Source organism: Alosa pseudoharengus, unplaced genomic scaffold (genome assembly GCF_046254945.1).
Source record: "Alosa pseudoharengus isolate Yale_2024_CS ecotype anadromous, Long Island Sound unplaced genomic scaffold, YU_APseudo_1.1 YU_APseudo_1.1_scf_9, whole genome shotgun sequence".
NCBI lineage: Eukaryota > Metazoa > Chordata > Actinopteri > Clupeiformes > Clupeidae > Alosa > Alosa pseudoharengus.
Window position 1 is genome coordinate 15,143,592 of NW_027468881.1, and position 22,314 is coordinate 15,165,905.

Consider the following 22,314-nt stretch of genomic DNA (forward strand, 5'->3'; position numbering starts at 1 on the left):
CGCTACATCGATGCTTCTACTTCCGGGAATTCGCCTGCCCCCTTGGCTGCAGCCTGCGGGAAGCGATATTTTTTTTCCCAGGATGGTAGGGGAAGACTGTCTGTGATTGGCCAATACCGCCCTACTCTGTCTGTGATTGGCTGGGTTATGCATGAGAATACGCCCTACTCTGTCTGTGATTGGCTGGGGTTATGCATGATTGACAGTTGCTGCCTCTGGCTAAATCTGACGAGAACGTTAAACAATCAAAAGACAAAACTGATGGGCTTCTATCGCTAGTATCAGCCATGGGTAATTATAAAATATCCCACCTAAATGTCTGACAATGACATGTTTTAAGCCTGCAGCAAATAAACAGTCCTAAACTCCTTAATTATGTCAGTTCAATTTTATATTACCCTGATAACCTAGTTACCTTAATGCTATCCATGCTATCTAGCACTACAGGTTGCTATGCTAGTTGTCAGTTTGGTTCTGGCTCACAAGGATGCACTAGCTAGCGCTACCCAGAGCCATATAAAAAGAGAGTTGCGACCAGAGAATGTCTAATAAGGGGAGAACTGCCACTCTCGGAAAACTTCCGGTTTCTGAACTGGTTGCAGTTCCTTCTGTGGTTCCACATGAGGGCGCTCGTCCACGAGTGCAGAATGCATGGAGGTCTATGGAGCTGTACCCCTCAAAATCCACTTTTCTCGGGATATAATTTTTTTTCAAGTAATTTGAGTATTGTATTCGAAAGGGGAGGCAAAGCAAATACACTTGGTTGAGTATTATATTTTTTAAAGTCACTTAATTGTTCTAAAAAGCCTTTCAAATGTGTCAATGATGTCATTCATTAGCACAATGCTAGCGTGTTATGTGCAACAACGACCCAACCTGTAAGAAATCAAAAGGACATAAGTACTCATTCATTCAACTTTTGACCTATAACCCATGTTGAAGTTATACAAACTACAATCAAATCTGAGATTTGTCAACGACAATCAGGTGAAAGAGACAAATTTAGCCGTCTAGCTCCATTGACTCCCATTCATTCTGCACTCATGGCGATCGCCCCCAGTGGAACTCTGGTGGAACTGCATCCAAAATTCGGTACAATGGGACTTAATACGGAGTGGCAAGGCTCTCCGTAGACGGGCTCTGGTTGCGACACTCCCATAGACTTCCATAGGAAACAATGGCGGCGCTTTTTCCACGCTACTTCCGCTTTATGCTGAGCTCAACAGTTCCAAACATTGACATTCATGGCTGTAGCCCCATTGACTTCCATTGCTTTCTGCCTGATATTGTCAGTGGTAAGTAGACGAATGTACAACGTTTTTTTAATTGTCATATGCATTTCCTATACCAACTGCACTAGTAGATACTGGTATTGTTCTTTGAGGATTTTGTGCTGCTTGTTTAACTGATATTTATAGCTTAAATGTTGACTGAAATTTTAAAGCCAAAAGTTAGCCTGCAAACCTTGATGTGGAGAGAGGCTAGCTTAAAGATAATGTTCCTACGTCAATAATGAATTTCAGACAAAACACATTTGGTTAGCCTATTGTAGTAGGGCAACTTTAGATGATAGGTTGGTTGTCAACAGATTTTTATTATGTTTATAATGCTATATTTTTCAAACCTGATTGCGTTAGCTTACTAGCTTACGTTAGCTAGTCAGCTCATTCACATACATAGTGTTAACGTTAGACATGCTATGAGGGGGAACACGAAAGCTGTTCTCATATTAAATGCTACATTGATAAAATACTTTCCATACAGCATGGTAACTATATTCAGATGTGCTGGTTATCAATGGGTTTGTGATTAACGCTCTTCAGGTGAAAAATGGAGGAAATTAATGTGATTATTGTCTTTAAACCTGATATAGACTAGCTTGCTAGATGGCGAGTTGTATGGCGTTATGAACTGAACCGTGGGCTGAACATGACATGATATAGGCTAGTGTCCACGACTCGTGAACGAGGGGATTTCAATTATGAATTTCAGGGGAAGCAGTAGGAGCAAAACCTAGACTATTATAAGTTATTGTTGTTGTTACTGGTGCGTGGCTCTTGTGTCCCTTGCCAGCCCAGTCCTGTGCCACTACTGTTCACTGTTTCAAACGGGACAGTGGCACAAGCAGTAGGCGAGTGTGGCACGAGCGTGGTCGTGGGAAAGTAGGTATAGCGTCTGTATAGTAGCCTAGGAGTTTTGCTCCAACTGATGATCGGTTTCAGTTCATTTAGGTTTCAGTAATTGTACATTTCGTGTTGGTGTTCTTGGTGTAATTTTGATTGCTTTATCTGCCAAGTAATTTGTCAAATACATAGCGAAGTTTGCATGGAAGAGACTGACGTGACAAGAGGGCATTGCCTTTCATTAGGTCAGTGATCTTTGTAAGTAGGACAAATGTCTTTTTTTGGATAACTGAAAAGTGTAGTCAGGTTAATAGGGTATAGATCACTCTGAAAGTAATCCCCAACAAAATCATTCTTCATGTTGTTATTGTTATAGTTTTTGTGTGGACTTGTGGCACCCCCAACCAGCCTTGCAAATGGTTAGCTGTGTATGGGTATGTAAAACTCTTGCTGGCCTCTTGCTGGAGATGGCCTCTTGCTTAGGTTTCTGCTACTTACTTAATGTGTTGTCCCAAGTATACACTGAGTGTTACTTGCTTTGTTCTCTCCCTCCATTCTCCACTGTGCCTGTTCTGCTTATCCAGGACCAAGGATGCAGAGGACAAGAAGGGTGTGCGATATATGACTGGAATGGTCAGAAAATATCATTTTTTATGTTTGAGGTCCACACGATGGGGCCCTTACACAAATGGAGTTGTGTTGATCCAGCATCTTCCACACCTCCCATAACACTCCCGACTCCAGCCAAATGTTGCATCCTCCTTACCATGTCCCTCTTATAGGTGTACAGAGTACAGGGCTACCCATCCCTTCCACATTGTGTCTTTTGTGTAGTTCACACACAATTGTTGTTCAAACTTTGGAAACTGAAATCTTTTTATTTTTTGGAAACCTAAATGAGTGTCACCATTGCAGTGTCACCATACCTCCCTCCCAGTCTTTTTTGCATTTGTTCCTGTTCTTGTTTTAAACACACATTGAAAACTTAATAAAAATTCTATTGAAAACCTAACATCAGTCATCCTTTTCATGCTGTAGTCTCACCAGCCGGCTGAAATATAAGTTATAAGTATTTTATTGAAATAGTTGATTGCTTATTGAGTTACAAGTGTGTTATTGAAACAGTGGGTGTCTTATCTTGCAGTATGAATCAAATTTTTCACATTTAAGTTGTTATTGATTCTTGCATCTTCATCTCCATCTCACCAAACGAACTGAAAAGGACACTGGATCTAATGTTCACACACAAAAAGGATACAAAATGCATAGCCTACGTTTTGACAATGTAAGTAAAGTATATGTAGCGTGATACAGGCAAATGTAGGAATCCAATAACAGCTAATGTCCAGCAAGGAAACAAACGTTCAATGTTAGAACTACCAAAGAACATATTTTAGATTGATGTTGCAAACTAATTATACTCGCAATATATAATTGACACTATAATGTAAGCATGTTAACACGTAATAACACTCGTTTTTGGTTTGTTGTAATGTTTCACGTTCAATAACGCACTCGCTGCTGTCTATCCCATTGAAATAACACGACACGCAAAGAGCTGTTTGGAACTGTTGAAGCGTACGTGAACCACGTGACCGCGTGGCGGCGACTTCAAAGAGTGTCGCAACTCTCTTTTTCTATGGCTCTGGCGCTACCTATCAGTTTATAAAAATAAGTTGGGGGGAAACCCCCCAAACCCCCTTAAATACCGTAACACTTATTCATCATGTTGACAACATAGTCTGTAAACAAGCTATTTTACAGTCTTTGGTTGACAACTTCAACCCTAACCTTAACTTAATCAATGCAATCCGTGTTAGCTACAGGTTGCTATGCTAGTTGTCAGTTAGATTCTGAGTATGTAATTAATTCGATTAATTCGTCGAATTAATACTATACTACTTAAACGGCACCGAAAATCAAAAAATCCAGTGGAAACTACACTGTAGATGGCAGAAGTGTGTAGGCCAATTTGCCCAGCAGCTTTTTCTACTTTGTCACCTACAGAGTTTGACAGGTACGATCTTTCAAAACGCCATGTTATTTCCCATAGACAATCCACGCCCGGAAGTTGGATGGATACGGAAGTTAGGAGGCGGGATATATTCTGGAGAGGTCTATCGTTTAACTCAAGGGGAGGTGTAAAATGAGTGTAATTACCCAAATGGTGGAATATCCCTTTAAAGAAAAAAATATTTAATCCTATGTAATACTGAAACAAATGAAAGAAATTGGCTAGTGACATCATCTCTTAATACACACATGAAAATGTATGTATTAAGAATGTATAACATTTCACATTTTGCAAATTTGATGCAGTGGTAAGGTGCTTAGTGGATTCATAACAGACAGACAAAAAGGCAGGCATGGAAATGCGCATGTGCATTAGAACACATTGTGCATGTGCATTTCACAGTTGCAATAATTCCATTTTTATTTCAAAGCAGTGGCAAATACAACTTGAAAGGTGAACAACTTGTCTGTTCTGTTTTCCATTCTGACATCAGAGAATCCAGTGGCCCGTAAGGCCTCCATGTACATGTCGGGACGCCAGCTCTCCCCAGTGAAAATGTTTGTAGGCGCCATATGTTCCAAGCTGTTTAGACTGAGGGTTGTCACCATGAGACCCCCTGGAACAGATATTATATAACAAATACATAATGTTATATTTCACTCATTGAAAATTCCTTAAACACGCATGTAAGTTACACATGCCGCAAATTATATACATACTGTATGTGTATCCTCAATCTATTAGTCGTTTTGATCTATCTATTTTGTACAATGATTTGCTCTTGACCTCTTCTTTTTAATGTATCAGTTTTTCAAAGAGATGTTAACCTCTCATTGTTCAGCTTCCTACTATGTTCCTCTGCAACATACAGTACAATGTATGTGGACTAAATAAATGTGTTTTCTTTAAAAGTATTGTCATCCATGTTTAGCCTGCACATCTCTGGAGCTACCATTAAACTTTTCTGCCCCTCCCTTCACTCACCTGGCTTCATCACGCGATGGATCTCCGAGGTACCTTTCTTCAAATCAGGCCAGAAATAGTAGCAGTTACAGTGGAACACCTTATCCACATTGCTCTCTGAGATGGGCATGGATGCCACGTCACAATGGTACAGGGTCACCTTTCCACTTGCAATGAGCTCCTGCATTTTGTCACTGGCTACTTGGTGCATGTACTCAGAGTAGTCTATCCCCAGGAGCCTTCCTTTGGGTCCAGAGAGGAGCCTTGCAGCTGCTTCCAAGCCTATCCCAGGACCGTGACCCAACTCAAGCACAGTGTCCTGTGGTGAGATGTCACACAGCTTCACTGCATTCTCCTCCAGGACTCTGTTGCGCTTGGTTAGGACTTTTGCGGTTATCCATCCAGCGACACTTTGTGTGGGGCGTCCAAGTTGTGGCCCCAATTTTTGGAGAAACATCTGTAAAGTTGCAGGGAGCAGAATAAAACAGAAAATCTCTGATAAACACAGGTCATTGTGAGTGAGGATTTCTCGGCTGAAAAAGATAATAGATGACAGAGTAGGCCTACAATGCATTCAGAATTCAACTAGCATATTTTATGTTGATAGCTGTGGGTATGTTATTATCGCAACGACTGTTACATATTAGTAGTAGGTATGTTGTCAGATCACATGCAATGTAGTCTCTTGTGTTGACGATGAAGGATATTATAAACGAAATGCTATTATTTTGCACTGTATGATAAATTAAATTGATAAATACACTGATGAGGGAAAATAACTTTAGTTTAGTTTACTCTTTGAAGACGTTCACTCATGGCAGGTGAGATTTCACTCCCTCTATTCCTGATCCAGACGTTTAGGAAGAGGAAGAGGAGGAGCCTTTGCGCGTAATGTGCAACCAAAGCACTTGAGCCAGCAGATGGCACAGTTGGAGCTTGAGACAATTTGGACTGAAATTTCAATTGTTAGTCTCATGGCAAAAACGGACGGACTCTTGTTGCCTTGATATTGTTACCGATTATTATTTGCTATTTTCAAATGAGTTTGGTAAAATAAACAACAGTAACATCTCATCTTATTTTTAATTAATTAATTATTAAGACATTATTTATACCCTATAATATACAGGTGGCTATAGGTTATCCTACAGTAATTTATCGTGTTGTGGCACAGTCTGATAATGTTGAAATTGGAGGACACAGTTGACCTTGATCCAGCCTTGAAACTGCCTTAGTGCCTTACACAGCGCCATAAGCAGATCCGGTCTCTTTCGATTTCATTTCCCGGAAGGATAGCCTACAAAAAAAACATGCGATCCAGCTAGAATGCACTGTTGCAGAATGTGCATGTAGCTTGTAGTTTTACAAATTCGAGTTGGATGTGGGAAATGGTGAAATGTATCACTAAAAGTCAAAATAAGAAATATTGTAGTATTGGACTGACTAATCTAGTGTAGCTAGTCTACCCAACCTCTGGAATATGAGTGACGGTTCCTCACCGCCACCTTTACTCCAGGTAAGTTTATGCTACACGGAAAAGGTTTGTCCTATGGCTATAACACCTATAATTTAATAGAAAAATGAAATATGCAGACATTTTGAAATAAGACGCTGAAGGAAATTCTCTGCAATCTTCATAAGTTAGCAAAGTACTTCACAGTTTGTTTCGTTTTTATTTGTTGAATCATTGTGAAACAGAAAGAGCAAAATAACTATGGCTTCTTCCTCCATTTGTAATATTCTAACTTACTTAATTTGTCATTTTATCAATTTACTTAAAATGTCAAATTTGTTAAAGCCTTATTTCAGTAATTTACGATTTTCAGAAACGTATCTCACTTAAAGTAAACATTTGGATATAAAAAGATACAGAGCTATTTACGTATTTACTCGTAAACATTAGAATGTCCGATTTTTGCCAATCGTTTAGTCAGGACATCCTAATAACTTACTTCTGGATTTAGCAAGGAAACGGAGCACAAATGGGCAGTCCAAACATTGCGAGCCCCGTCTGTGGCTCAGATGAGGAACTTTGTACACTCCCTGGAAGACTCAGTGAGTAGCCTCTAACAAAAAAAATGATATACCCCATCTCCACCTTATGCATTACTGTCCTACATAGCACACTCAGCAAAGATTAATCTAACTGGAACTCCACTCATGCACATTAGCTTCTCTGTATATATATGCTCTGTGTAAGTCCATGACTGGACTGTGTCAGTTGGCCAAATGCAGCTATTTATGATGATTGATCACCTTTCATATCACCCATCTTGACATATTACCTTTCCTATTGACATAGCCTATCACCTATGAAATGTTAATAAAGATAAAGCTATATCTATTACAATATCATTATATCCACTGAATTGCATTGTGTATGTTTATCCATATACAACATGCCCTCATAGCCATTTTTTCTTAATTATAGGGATAAATCCATCACTATGGGATAAGAATGATGTGAGCCATTGGTTGCGCTGGGCCCAGAAGGAGTATTCCCTCCGTAAAACGGATCAGGAGAAGTTTGAGATGAATGGCAAAGCTCTGTGTCTCCTCACCAAAGAAGACTTCCGTCTGCGTAGCCCCAGTTCAGGTTAGCAGCCTTAATCGTCTCTTTTTCATTTTAAAATATATTAAAGAGAATGAAGTAAAAGAATGCTGCTGTATATAACATGTTTGACTCACAATAACCAACTCTAGAAGTATATAGGCTATAGCCTACTGTATATATCAACTTTCTGATTGTCTATTTTTAGTATTTGTGATGCAGTTTCAGGAAGAGACAGACTGACTCTGGTTTTCCTCTCGTAGGTGATGTCTTGTATGAGCTCCTTCAGTACGTGAAACAGCAGCGTAGGGGAGCACTGTCTGCCACTGGCTCTGAAAACCTCAACAGGCCCACACTTCCGCCCAGGCACCTACTGACTGCACATGCACAGACAAGCAGTTACATAGGTCAGTAGCTCACCTCTGATAACAACAATAGGACTATGATCGGTTTAATATACTTTACTTAAAAGGCAGTGATTTTTTTGTATACAATGTTGCCTAAGAACTTACACAGTCAGCATATATGTTTGAGGCCTGCAATATTGTTCAAGGCACTTGCACAACATCAGGATGTTTCTTTTGTTTTTATGGTGTGGTCTCTACATGCCTTGTTGTACTCATGTACTTTATCATTTAAAAGCTGTGCTACAATGAAATTCAATGCTTGTGTGTCATCAGGAAGTAAGCGGTACTAATGAGTTGATTAAACATTATGTACACTACATGTTATATGACACACATGATGACATTGTAGGGCAAGTGTTTAAAAAAAATAGTAGTCTCGCTTACTCAACTTCAGCCATTTTAATGACATTCTTTCAAGAACGAGTGACTTCTGTAGTGTGGATGTTGACTCAGTACAAGCTAGGACCTGTGCCAGGGGGTGTGACTCCAAATGGCTGGCCAGTATTGGATTTGCCAGTAAACCACCAGGGGAAATGTCAAAGTTCAGGTTCAGGAAGTGGAAGTCTAGTATTGCTTTATCAGGTCCCAGTATTGTTTGAAAGAATCTAGACCAGCTGTACTACCGTAAAGCTCCAGGAAGTAAAGAGTTTTATTTTTGCTTTGTTTCTGGGTGACAGAAGGAAACACTTGGCTTTGTGATGTTTTAAGTTGTATCTATTACATTTCTTTCTTTCTTCTATGTTGTCATCTCTCCAACCCTAGCCTCTCTAATCTCAAGCAGGTCTGTTCCTATTTGCCCAGTAAACCCACACTCAAGAGCAGTAGGCGTGTCCCCGTCTAACCACTACCTGGATGCTGGGGATGCCTCCTCTTTTCCATACACCAACCCTGCGCAGCAGGTTCAGCCAGGTCAGTGTCACTTAGGCTAAACAAAAGCAACATCCATACTCCTCCCAGATGCCATGCAAACAAATAATAATTAATTGTTGTTATTTTTTTGAGAACTTGTCTAACCCTCGCTATCCAAACTGAATACATCCACTTTTGACGCCGTTTGCCAAACCCTCAGCTTTAGCCTCCTGACCTTCCTGTTCGCAGACTTCCAAGGAGGTCTCCAGTTTGCCACAGGAGAGATAAAGTTCCTGACCACTGGGCACCAGACAGAGGAAATAAACCCTGCTGGCCGAGAGGAACCTCTGAATCTGTCCAATAGGATAGATCAACCAGCTATTGCTTCACAACCCGCAGAAGCCAATGGGAAGATAGCAGGTACAAGCGCTGCATTTTCATTTCTGTCTCTTTTTTAGATGAAAGAGGTGGGTCTGTCTGTCTGTCACAAAGAGAAAGTGAAAGTACTTTTGTGCAGCTCATGACTTGTTACTCCTTACTTCAGCCTGTTCCTTATATATGACCCTGCAAGACGAAACCAGTCTCTTTGCACACGGTGCTTTTTTGAGAAAATCCCCGATAAACAAACGTACGGGTTAAAATGGCGAATTTCACGTTTTCGCATAATTCCACAGTATACAGTGTACACTTTCATATTGTGAACAAATTTTACGGAAAAACATACGTTTTGACTGTTTAAATCTCTCTGTAATAACTGTGCCCTCACACTACCACATGTGACAATTTACTTAAAAAGGTGATTTTCTCCTCTGGCGTATCGTTACGGAAGAACCATGCCAACTTTGGATGCGGTTATCTTAGCGATACTTTTTGCAATACCCTCGATATACATATTTGTTGGAAAGCTTAGTTTATGGCCGTTCATGTGAGCACAATAACTTAATTTTGTAAATTTTACCAAAGCGACTGGTTTCACCTTGCAAGGTCACATATGGTGTTCCTATGATGCTGTTTAATATTTGATTTGTCTTGTTATCCTCTATGTGCCTTCCCCCTTAGATTGCAGATTCCTATGGGATTATGTTTACCAATTGCTCTCAGACAATCGGTATGAGAGCTTCATAAAGTGGGATGATTCACAAACCATGGTTTTTAGGATAGTAGACCCCAATGGGCTTGCCCGACTATGGGGGAATCAAAAGGTTTGTGCAACGGCCATCAAAGCAACCAGACTTTTAGTTGGACAGTAATTATAATCTACTGATATCTTCATGACTTTGAATTTACTCTCTTCATTCAGAATAGGGTTAATATGACCTATGAGAAAATGTCTAGGGCCCTTCGACATTACTACAAACTTAATATCATCAAAAAAGAAGCTGGTCAAAAACTTCTTTTCAGGTAAGTGGAGAGTTGAATTGACCTATTGTTAATATTTTTAATGTTACAGCATAACTAGAGTGGTAGGACAGGAATGCATTTGAACAATATCATGATTATATGTTTGTCTTTTAAACTGTGTGAGGATGCTAGATATGTTATTTTAAAATTACTAAAATTTACAGTTCAATTTGACACATTGTCAATTCCAAAATCTAATTCTAAAATACAGATTCCTCAAGACCCCGCAGGAGATCCTGCAGAGCCGAGTGGACAAGGCAGAGTCTCCAGAGACCCCTTCCTCTCCTGACTATGTGGGGGATAATCTGGAGATCTCCCTGGATTCAGTCTCCGACCCACCAACCCCCAGCTGAGACCGATGCCCTTCATATCAGCACACCCTCATATCCCTGCTGATGATTGCTGTAAGAATCGTAAAGCGGCTATGTGTGTGAAGAAATTACGTTTTGATCATTTGAACTGTTTTGTAAAGACAAAAACACCAATGCTTTGATTTGCCCATATCCACTTAAGTTACTACCAGAAACAGGCCATCTCTCTTGCAAAGTGAGACTTCATCTCATTTTGTGCCTCAATGGCAGAATATTGAATACAATGCAAGCTAATGGAAGATTGCCGGCCATCAGTGCGTTCAAGACAACTTGAAACCTACAGAATTCTACACATAACCCCTTTAAGTTTTAATATGTTTTATATTTGCTTAGATTTAATATAAGGGAACTGTTTTTATTTCATCTCATTTTATTTCATTTTGTTGGATGTGATTGCATTAATCTCAGGGTTTTGTTGAGAGTGGATATGTCTTACTTTGCTGTTTAGCTATAAAAGCACTATAGCTAAAGAAAGTTACTAATGTATGTTTTCAGATTTCACTCACACTGGCTTTGCTTAGAGCCCACATCACCGAGGAATAAGCATGCTCACCAAGTCAGTTTTTTGCTGCTTTGGTTCTTTTGCTGGGCATTCAGGCTACTGGCATGTTGTGCTGTGAAGGAAGGCTTTTGCAGCCTTTACAACATGTGGCGCATTTGTGACTGCTGCCAGCCAGTTGTGAATTGCTATTGTATCCTGTCATGTTGTGTAATGTTAAATTGTCTTGATGTTTGATCGGACACTGTGGGAATTTCTCTATAGCACAAGGAATTTAACAACTTTTTTGAGTATATCTGAAAGAGGACATTTTAAAAATCTTCTCGAGGGGACAATCTTCAACTGGTCTTCACTAGAGGTCCTGGAAATATTCTAGGAGATGTCTAGTATGACATTGAGGTATTCTGAATGCACTTAAAATTAAGATATTTCGCATATGAGATTATAGCTTTATTTTTCATACTTTGTAAACAGAATGTAAAAAATGTAACATTAACTGTACAGATAAAGTGCATGTATATAGTGCCTTGCAATAAGAATAAATCCTCTAAACTCCACAGCAAAGCCATGTGCCTTCATTTTGATAAAGGACAATAAGCAGAAATAATATGTATACAGTAACACCACTTTGCTTTCGATTCAGGGCAGTGTTGCAAGGCTGAAGTTCCACATTGTGGCTTCCTTCAGCCTCCCTCAAAAATGGTATTCAGCTACTACACACATACTGTTGGGTTTGTGCTTAACCCATTTAACTGGTATTAAATGGAAAAGGGTTACAGAATTACAAATGATTTGCTGTCATATTTTACATAAGCATCTAACAGCTAATTATTTGTTTTTAAATGCTTCATGTATTTTCCAATTTATGATTGAAAGGGAGTATGGAGTAGCAAGATCTCTAAGCATCAAATGTATATCTGTACCTTAACAATCTACTTCTCTCTAGTCTATCCAGATTGAAGTTTATAGCACACTTTTACAAAGGCTACTCATGCAAGTTAGTTCATAACAGCCTCAAATTAAGACTAGATGAATTTGTAGCACTGTTTTCACTTACACTGTTTATGTTGAACTTGACAATGCCTATTCTACCTATCTATTTTGTATATTTAGAGGACATCTCTGATCTAAGAACAGCCTAAATTCTATTTCTGGATGACAATAATAGTAAACTTCCGTTTGGGACCAAAACAACGTTAATCTGAGTAGTTTTGAGTAAGACCTGAATATAGCTTTGCAACTAAATAACATGTAGCAATACAGTAGGTTTTGGGGCAAGCTAGCTATGTCAAAGTAAATTGCCTGACTTCTATTCATTGGTAAAGTGCTGAACCCACAAGGATAGAAAGTATAATTGTGCGCATTCACACTTGGAGATCCGCTGTCATGCATGTACACAAATGAATATATAATCTCTCTAGAAAGTATTCTGTAATTTCCATATTCTCCTTTAGCCACCACTCCATGGTGCTCCACTTTTTACGTACAAAGAATATGTAATAATTTGTATGCCCTCACATTGCATTTCCTTTCAAAACTGCTTGGACAATAAAGTCTGAAACATTTGGTACAAATGTTCCTTTTTAAAAAAAGTTCTAGTGTATGAAACCCTCTAATTACTGTGTTTCCTAAAGCAGACCATTGTTTGTTTTATTCCCTTCATCCCATTTTGTGGCCAGCTCCTGCTCCTAGACCTTTTCAGATTTTTTACTTGACATACATGATCTTCGGACCAAGTCTCACAAAAGTTAGTGGAAGAATTTTGTTTTTCGAAAGTGTCCGCCTGTCACAGCCAAACAAAATCGACGGCATAGCCACCAAAGAGGAAGTAGTTCATATCTCACTTTAAGTCACTGACCAGGCTACTTTAAGTTACTGACCAGGCTCAAAATATCATTAAACTTCTGTGATACTGTAGAGAGGGTCCACGCAGACAAAAGAAAGTAATTTTTACTTTGTAAGTGTAAGGGTATAGAAAAGACTGCCAGCGCTATCAGGAGCAAGGTCTGAAACAAGAGCCAATGAATACGCTAGCACAGTCGGGGGGAAAATTGCTGGATTTACTTGATTTTATCATGTACATCGGTTGCACAAGAATGAAATGTCTAGAACTAATCCAGAATCTCTCTTTAGGTTAACAAAATTGATTTATGCTGTGATAACCCAATGTGATCAAGTAAGGCCAATGAAATTGATTAGGCTTAGGCCTACATTAAATATTCATGTAATTTCAATGTGATTGTGTTATACAGGTGGCATGTACTAAGAGTAGGCATTCAGATGTACTTAGTATTGCAACATCAATGTTAAAGAAAGATAGTTTTGATGTTTGCTGTAAGACTTCAACATAAAGGGCCCTATTTTCGCCACCTTTTGACAGGTGACTATGATATCTGATGAATATGACCTCATTGACAGATATTCTTCGTGACCAATATGTTTGAAGATGTCCTACCCATCCTATATTTACATATTACACGCCCACTTTCAAGTTCTTGTGATTTTAAGTATGTTTCTTCATCGTAATATTAAGTTTCTTCATCATAATATTACCTTTCAAATGTTTGCACAATATCAATTTAACAACATACTTGATTACAGCCAAAGTAATTTCCAAATAAAATTTCAGCTGTGGCAATTATAGACTTCAGTGGTTTCACCATGTATGTGAACCCTGTAGCATAATAGAGGATATTAAAACCTCTCGCCTCTATGCATAGCTCCTGTGGGGAGAAGTTCATTGAAGAGGTCACTAGCAGAGTGCTTTTTCACTCCATCCTGCACCTTGGGGAAGGTCTGAGACAAGAGCCAATGAATGCTCAAGCAGAGCATCTCCTGACTGAGGAGAGTGAGTGCACAGGCACCTGGGCCACAGTGAGCTGCAGTCGTAGGAGAAGTCAGCTTGTGCAAGATACAAGCACACCTGATGGATACAACCTCATTGGCTTGGAAACACTCACGGCTGGCATAAGTGCAATGGATGAGCTTGAAGAAACTTCCAGAACCCAATTCAGACTACTCTCACCCCAATGTTTTTTTTTTTTTTAAAGAACTGGCTCAACAAAACATCCAATTACTGATTATTTAATTCAGAAATCAATATTGTGCTTTTCTACAATTCGGATGAAATTCAATCGGCCGATTTGAAATCACTCACAGATGCTTTATGTGAAAATATCCAAAGTCCAAGTCAAACTGAAAGTCTCCAAATCTGTTTATGCAGAAATTCTCTAGATGCTACGATGTATACCACAAAGTAGCTATAACATTTTGGTTTGACATTTACGTTTTGACAGGTGACTATGATATCTGATGAATATGACCTCATTGACATATTCTTCGTGACCAATATGTTTGAAGATGTCCTACCCCAACCTAATTCTAATTAAGTTTCTTCATCATAATATTACCTTTCAAATGTTTGCACAATATAAATTTAACAACACACTTGATTACAGCCAAAGTCATTTCCAAATAAAATTTCAGCTGTGGCAATTATAGGCTTCAGTAGTTTCACCATGAATGTGAACCCTGTAGCATAATAGAGGATATTAAAACCTGTCGCCTCTATGCATAGCTGCTGAAGCTCATTGAAGAGGTCACTTCAGCAAAGTGCTTTGTCCTCCATCCTGCACCTTGGGGAAGGTCTGAGACAAGAGCCAATGAATGCTCAAGCAGAGCAAGGAGAGTGAGTGCACAGACACCTGGGCCACAGTGAGCTGCAGTCGTAGGAGAAGTCAGCTTGTGCAAGTTAGCACACCTGATGGATACGACTTCATTGGCTTGGAAACACTCACGGCTGGCACAATTCACTGCACAACAATCTTTTTGCGGAACTGTAAACACAACTCATGCTTTACACTCAATTTCCAAATGATCAACACACTCCTAGCAAATCTATACACATGTATTGCTATTATTTTCAGTATTTTGCCAACGTTCTGGCACACTTTCTCATGTGAAAACTGTTTTACATAATTAGTTCACTTTGCAATCAGCCTAAGCACTATAAATAAGCCACAGGTAATGTACAATGGGTACAATGGAGGGAGCAGGAAGAGTGAGAAAAGTAAGAATTAGAGGAGGCTGAAGAATAGGACATGGAGGTGAAGAAGTAGGAGGAGGAAGAGGATGTGGAGGTGATGAAGTGAGAGGGAGAGGATGACAAGGACAAGGAGGTGAAGTTAGAGGAAGAGGACAAGGAGGAGCAAGAGGTGGATGAGGAGGGGGAAGAAGAAGGTTAAGAAGAGAAAGAAATAGCCCTTTTACAGGCAAAAAAAATCAGTCTACATGTGGGGATATTGTCATGTCAGGCCTGGATACAGCATTCCATATTTCCCTGGTGCCTTGGACTAGGACATTGCATGTGATGTAGGTGAAATTTTGAGAGAGACGACCCGATGTAGACTGATTTGTTTTGTCTAAGTGAAATTGTGGTTTGACTTGGAAAAACACACTTGTGTTTGTTTTGATGTGTGTAAATTAACACTAATACTTGAAGTTTGGATCCCTGTATGTTTACAGAAATATGACAAAAGTATGACCTTAAACTGACATAGTCTACAGTACCTTGTGCACAGAGAAAGCAAAAGCCAGATGTGTTTTTTATTCATACCATCAGTGTGTAGTTGGCACATTGTGTGCTTATTATTGTGATGGCTTGTGTTTACTGTTTGATACAAAAACACAATTTTTACGAAGGTGTGAAGAGTTAAGCAAGGTGTGTTAGCTTTTGCAAGTGAACTACAGTGTTTTGTCGATTTGGTGAAAGGTTTTCCTATTTGTGTAGAGTTTTGCAAAAATAGCCATAGTTACAAAAAATGTGCTTAAGCAATCAGAAAAAAACTGTAACTCTTCACACCTTCGTAAAAATAGTGTTTTCGTATCAAACAGTAAACACAAGCCATCACAATAATAAGCACACAATGTGCCAACTACACATTGATGGTATAAATAAAAAACACATCTTCCCATAATCACATTTGACCCTGAAATTTTGCCCTCCCTATGGAGAATTTATTTATGTTCCTTCATCCAAGTCTAAAACATTGTGTCATATGACTTTTCAGCGACAACAACATGTGATACTGAAAAGACCACAAATAAATTGGCTAAACAATTTGATTGGAAAAGCTTGCTTTTAAATAAGGACTCTTTTCATGCAGAAAAATGTGTACTTCTATTGTAAATAGGCTTCTTCATTTTCAAGGATATGCCTGTGCAAATGCCATTGGCTAGCCTGCATCAAATCTGCAAACTCAATGTAATAACCTACTTTCATGATTTTCTCAGCTTGCCTTTTTACTTCTATGATTTACAGTATTATTATGAAGTCCTTGCCAGTACAGACTCATAATTGTCCAAGCCACAGTTTTTTTAAGTGTATTGTACAATTATGTCCTTGTGATCCAAATGCATGTTTATATACAGTATGTGACAGGAGCAGTAAGGAGGAGAGAAGCTGTGAGCCAGTCACAGTAGCCTGACTACACCATCCTGGGCTTTGTACCCAAGGAGGACTAGAATTTCTAATAAAGTTTCAACACAGGTTCCAAAGCACCAAGCAGACAACGTGAATTCCAATCAGTCAAAGTTTATTAAATAACCAAAGGGGAAAAGGGAGGGGAGTCCTGCAATAACACCCGAAAAGACTCAGAGGTTATCAAAGTACAACAATATTTATTATTGGTATTTTATCATAAAAGTATTGACAAATGTTTACTAAAGCAGGGCCGGAGCTCCACTGGAGCTAAAAAGACACAGCAAAAGATACAGCAAGACGGGGGCTTACCTGAGGAAGACAGACTAACTGGAGGGGTGTTCTTCACACCCCAAATGTGCAGCTACACTAGCCTTCCTCAAAGAGAACCCCACATCTGCCAAATAATTAAATAACAGCACCACAAGGGAGCAAAAGTAGGCTACAGTATGCAGACTTTACAGTACGTTATGCAGGAACACCAGGACAAAAAGGAAGACGAACACACACAAATGATTCCTAGCACCAGACAGACAGTATATCCAGTTACACATAGACAAAAATTGAGCATGCCACTTATGCCCGTAAAACTCATGCAGCAAGCAATACAGGCTGATGTATTTAACACCGCAACCAAAAACACAGACAGACAAAAAAGACACTTACCGTTTTTTCTGAATGCTTAAACACAACCGTGATTCTTATAGCACAATTTCTAAAACTATTAATACTTATAGCAAAACCACTCACTGAGTTCGCAAAACTAAAAGCACAAACACTGCTTTGCACTTAGTTTGCAATTTTGTAACACACACTTTGCACAACTGTAGGCACAATTGACTGCACAACACTCTTTTTGCGGATCTGTAAACACAACTCATGCTTTACACTAATTTTCCAAATGATCAACACACTCCTAGCAAATCTATACACATGTATGGCTATTATATTCACTATTTTGCCAACTCTCTGGCACACTTTCTCATGTGAAAACTGTTTTAGATAATTAGTTCACTTTGCAATCAGCCTAAGCACTATAAATAAGCCACAGGTAATGTACAATGGGTACAATGGAGGGAGCAGGAAGAGTGAGAAAAGTAAGAATTAGAGGAGGCTAAAGAATAGGACGTGGAGGTGAAGAAGTAGGAGGAAGAAGAGGAGGAAGAGGATGCGGAGGTGAAGAAGTGAGAGGGAGAGGATGACAAGGACAAGGAGGTGAAGTTAGAGGAAGAGGACAAAGAGGAGCAAGAGGAGGATTAGGAGGGTGAAGAGGAAGGGGAAGAAGAGAAAGAAATAGCCCTTTTACAGGCAAAAAAAATAAGTCTACATGTGGGGATATTGTCATGTCAGGCCTGGATACGGCATTCCAGAATGTATTTTCCCCGGTGCCTTGGACTAGAACATTGCATGTGATGTAGACGAAATTTTGAGAGAGACGACCCGATGTAGACTGATTTGTTTTGTGAAATTGCTATTTTGTGTTTTGACTTGAAAAAACACACTTGTGTTTGTTTTGATGTGTGTAAATAAACACCAATACTTCTACCTTGTGCACAGAGAAAGCAAAAGCCAGATGTGTATTTTATTCATACCATCAGTGTGTAGTTGGCACATTGTGTGCTAACTATTGTGATGGCTTGTGTTTACTGTTTGATACGAAAACACCATTTTTACGAAGGTGTGAAGAGTTAAGCAAGGTGTGTTAGCTTTTGCAAGAGAACTACAATGTTTTGCTGATTGGGTGAAAGGTTTTCCTATTTGTGTGTAGAGTTTTGCAAAGCCATAGTTACAAAAATGTGCTTAAGCAATCAAAAAAAACTGTAAGTTAATGTCAGCAAAATGAAAAAACAGACGCGGACCTAGGGTTGTCACATTTGACTTGTGAAGTTAGTGGGAGCAGGCCAGTGGGGGAAACAGGGAGACAATGTCCCCTGGCTATACATTATACACTTCTACCCCTTCACAGATTGAAACATGGTTAGCTTTGAAGTTATCAGTTTGAAGTTATCAGTTATCACAGTTCCAGTTCCAGACATCATTGGACTGAAGTTTTTTTCCCCCGTCTCCGCCTGCAGCTCCAATAGACACGCCTTGGAGCTTCAGCAATATAGTTGACTTCCTTTCAAGTCAATTCAGATACACAGATCATCTGTGGCAGAGCATTTCTTTTACTATGTATTCCTTATCCGATGTCACTCTATATGAAGGTACCCCACTTTCTATATCTTTCTCTGGTTCTGGATTTCTTTCAACCTACCAACTCGGCGTCTCGCAATGTCTCTTGGAAAATACAACCTGGATCACGCAAAGAACATCAAAGGTCTACGGTTCTTCTGCCGGTGCCCTAGTTGCTGCTGCTGTTGTGTGTGGAGCAAGCATGGGTAAGTGTTACTTATTTACAGGTGCATCTAAAAAAAATGAATGTCATGAAAAAGTCATGGAAAAATCGTGATGATTATGGTTTACAGTTCATGGAAATCAAAAATCCAGTATCTTTAAATATTATATTGAAGAATTTATAGAATACAGAAATGTCAACCTGAGAAGAGCTCTAATCAGCTCAGGTCAAAACACTGGCAATGGTTTCCTAAGTATTTAATCTCTCAGTCTGGACTGGGCAATGGATTTTTCCACAATATTCAAATGTTTTTAGATGCACCTACATTCATTAATCTAGCAGACACTTATCCTGAGGCATTTACAAATGAGGACTGACATGAAGCTTTCAAGCTGCAGTGCAAAAGGAGACCTTACAGTACAATATGACAATATGACTTCTTCACACAATACACCAGGGTATGACCGTGGCATGTTGAAGTTTAAGTGATAACCTGAATAACCAATGACCTAAATGCTTTTTAGTACAATAAACCTATAATTGAATACTTAATCTACTCTTTACAGGTGGTGTAAGGGACGATGTGATTGAGTTTGCCAAACTTGTCCGAGAGCATTCTTTTGGGCCTCTTCACCCCGCTGTTAATGTTTTCAAGTGGATGGAGAACACAATTCGTCGTCGTCTTCCACTTGAATCACACAAGCTTGCTTCTGGGCGTTTGTGTATCTCAATGACACGAGTTCCGGATGGAAAAAATGTGATTGTGTCGGAGTTTCAGACACATGAGGACGTTGTCAAGGTGTGTTTGGTGAAATAGAATTGTTTTTTTTCTTTCAAAAACTGAAATCTCGAAAAATGACAAGATTTTTTCCCTTCACTTTCAGGCTCTCCTGTGTAGCTGTTTTATTCCAATGTACTGTGGTGTGATACCGCCAAGTTACAAGGGGGTGGTGTGTGAATCTTTTCAGTGTTCTGTTAAACAGATATAATCCTATTAATAATATTTGCACAATTATGTAATTTGTAAACTACCACATTTTTTTTCAGCACTATGTTGATGGTGGTTTAACTAATATTCAACCCACTCAGACTGCTGGCCAGACAATAACTATTTCACCTTTTTCTGGAGATATGGATATTTGTCCTCAGGATGACACTAGTCCGTTGTGTGACTTTGTTGTAAATGGACACTGTTTCAAGCCCACTTTGTCAAACCTGTTCAGAGCGGGCACCGCACTGTATCCACGTGACTGGAAGGTAATTTCTGTCTTTAACCTCTTTTGGTGCTGCAGTGTAGAAGAATATACAATGCTTTTAAATGGACATTCAAACCCAGACTGTGGCCCAGGAATATCTCTCCAGTAAATCAGAATTAGTGGCTATTTCTCTATGTGTGTGTATGAAAGTTCCCTTTTGTGTTTCAGGTCCTCAGTGAGGCATATGTTAATGGGTACCAAGATGCGGTAGAGTACCTACAGCATCATGGTGAGTGTGACGCTTATTGTGATACTCTCAGAGTATGCAACATGTAATTTAATAACATTTAATAACATTCTTTTGTCAACTTTGTCACCCAAAAGGTGTTATCCAGCAAAACCATAACTGTGTGACTCGCTTTCCCTCAAATACAATGGCTCGTATTAGGGAAGGCAAGTTTCCTCTGCCTGAGGAGAATGAAATAGAGGAGAATGGAGATGAGAGACCATGTCCAAAAGCCAATCCCCGGGACAGGGAAAGCAGTCAGAGGTTCGGGAACCATCCCTGGGGCCTAAACTTTCTAGAACAAGCCCTGAATTCAAGCACTCCTGGATGGATTCAAAATGGTAAGTTAACTGTCCTCTCACTTATCCTCAGCTTGGAAGATATTGTATGCCTTTTTCAGCATCCTTCTCTGATACCATGTCAAATGGAGATGAGTCATCAGTGACCCTCTCAGAGCCCTGTCTACTGTATTATTCATTACCCTCAGTGGTGATTTCAACACAAAAGAGCCAAGCCTATATTGCTAGAGACATGAAGGTGAAAATCATAGTGATATTTCAGTTCAGTGATATTTCACAGTTATACAGTATGGGTATATTGTAGGAATATAATGGAGTAAGGAATAAGTAATGTTGAATTGCATCTCCTCACTGTTTATTAAGCAGCCCCGGTAAATGTGAAACAGTACCCCTCCTATAGATATCAATGCTTTATTTCCCTTCTCAGTGTTTCTCTATGACATGAGTCTATTCGGACTCATGGGTTTCTTCAGCCTCTATTTCCCAATCCGACTCTTCACGATCCTGCTGATCTCATGCATCCTCCCTTTCTGGGTCATCTTCATGGTCACATACAGGTACTGTCATTAGTAACTTCTACAGATGCTGGATCTCTTGTCGTCTTTATTATTAAGATATTCGGATACAATATAAGAGATGGTCTTAAGATTTGCTGGCTGTTAACTGCACACATGTGTTTAAGATTTCAGCGTTGGCTCACCTTTGCTCCCATGGCTGTGTTTTGGCTCTGGCAAGATCTGAAGCAAATTGTTTTCTTTGTAAGCAACTTCATAGTATCAACCATGAAACAAAACTTTCGAAACAGGTCAGAGAAAAGCCGATATACCTGCCTGTTTTAAAACTTATATTGTTACTTTTTAACCCTTTGTGTTGGATACTAAGCATCCAGGATGAGGTTAATCACTTTTTTTTTAAATGCCAACAGGCTCCTGCCAGTGCTCTCTCTGCTCCCAGCTCTTGAGGTGCGCACAGAGTACGAGAGCATTGCTGAGGCGTCCCGTGTACGCCACGGCATTTCTGTCCTGAAGGTGGAGCTTTCAACCTCTCCCTCTCAGCCTCGGACAAGCTCTATTGACAGCGATGACCGTCATGTCTGTGCCCTCCAGTTCACACTTAAGTAAGAGAGTAAAATATTACCCAGGGGGCGATACCAGAGGTACAATGCGATGCAAGAACGTGCGTGGGTAACGGAAAGTCAGCAGTAGGTTAAGTTGTACAATGGCACTTTATAGCTTTTAAGACGGAGGAACCTGACATGTATGTTTTGGGCTACAGCCTGTGTGACTAACCAGACTGAAAAATCAGCTGGGAGATCAGTATGTACCATATAAATAAAATGATCTGATAACCATATTAACTGGCTTTCTCTTGGGCCGTGTCAATGATAATGCAAGATAACTTACAAAGTCACTGCTTCTTGTGATAAAACATTCTGCGGTAGTACCACAGTGCTCAATGACATTTATTGTCACTTGGAACACATAAAATAAAACCTCTGTTATATTGTGCTTGTTCAATAACACACGCGTGGTGAGAAC

General features: G+C 39.5%; 3 protein-coding genes and 1 long non-coding RNA gene across 6 annotated transcripts; 3 read left to right on the forward strand and 1 right to left on the reverse strand.

Annotated features, from left to right (window-relative positions):
* The first annotated feature begins 1,263 nt into the window (after positions 1 to 1,263).
* LOC143114442 (uncharacterized) lies at positions 1,264 to 2,762 on the forward strand. The gene is made up of 3 exons (XR_012984916.1): positions 1,264 to 1,295; positions 2,500 to 2,557; positions 2,708 to 2,762. It is a non-coding gene; the product is annotated as an uncharacterized LOC143114442 (long non-coding RNA).
* Positions 2,763 to 3,182: 420 nt separating this feature from the next.
* On the reverse strand, positions 3,183 to 7,136 carry LOC143114445 (putative methyltransferase YdaC). Of its 2 annotated transcripts, none has more exons than XM_076276051.1 (3): positions 7,053 to 7,136; positions 5,122 to 5,557; positions 3,183 to 4,753 (listed from the first exon to the last, which is right to left on the reverse strand). In XM_076276051.1, exons 2-3 carry the CDS (start codon positions 5,555 to 5,557, stop codon positions 4,557 to 4,559), a joined length of 633 nt encoding a protein of 210 aa, XP_076132166.1. In that variant the 5' UTR covers positions 7,053 to 7,136; the 3' UTR covers positions 3,183 to 4,556. The 2 variants fall into 2 exon arrangements, with proteins under 2 accessions (XP_076132166.1, XP_076132165.1); XM_076276050.1 differs by lacking the exon at positions 7,053 to 7,136 and adding an exon at positions 5,896 to 5,990.
* Positions 6,368 to 11,735, forward strand: etv7 (ETS variant transcription factor 7). Of its 2 annotated transcripts, none has more exons than XM_076276048.1 (9): positions 6,368 to 6,616; positions 7,065 to 7,155; positions 7,532 to 7,696; positions 7,915 to 8,058; positions 8,821 to 8,967; positions 9,157 to 9,327; positions 9,967 to 10,109; positions 10,208 to 10,308; positions 10,520 to 11,735. In XM_076276048.1, the coding sequence occupies exons 1-9, from the start codon at positions 6,581 to 6,583 to the stop codon at positions 10,659 to 10,661; spliced, it is 1,140 nt and encodes a 379-aa protein (XP_076132163.1). In that variant the 5' UTR covers positions 6,368 to 6,580; the 3' UTR covers positions 10,662 to 11,735. The 2 variants fall into 2 exon arrangements, with proteins under 2 accessions (XP_076132163.1, XP_076132164.1); XM_076276049.1 differs by having other exon boundaries at positions 8,860 to 8,967.
* A 2,155-nt stretch (positions 11,736 to 13,890) lies between these two features.
* Positions 13,891 to 21,897, forward strand: pnpla1 (patatin-like phospholipase domain containing 1). Its single transcript, XM_076276737.1, has 7 exons — positions 13,891 to 14,026; positions 18,865 to 19,038; positions 19,562 to 19,794; positions 19,880 to 19,945; positions 20,043 to 20,252; positions 20,420 to 20,480; positions 21,731 to 21,897. Exons 1-7 carry the CDS (start codon positions 13,891 to 13,893, stop codon positions 21,895 to 21,897), a joined length of 1,047 nt encoding a protein of 348 aa, XP_076132852.1.
* The last annotated feature ends 417 nt before the right edge of the window (positions 21,898 to 22,314 follow it).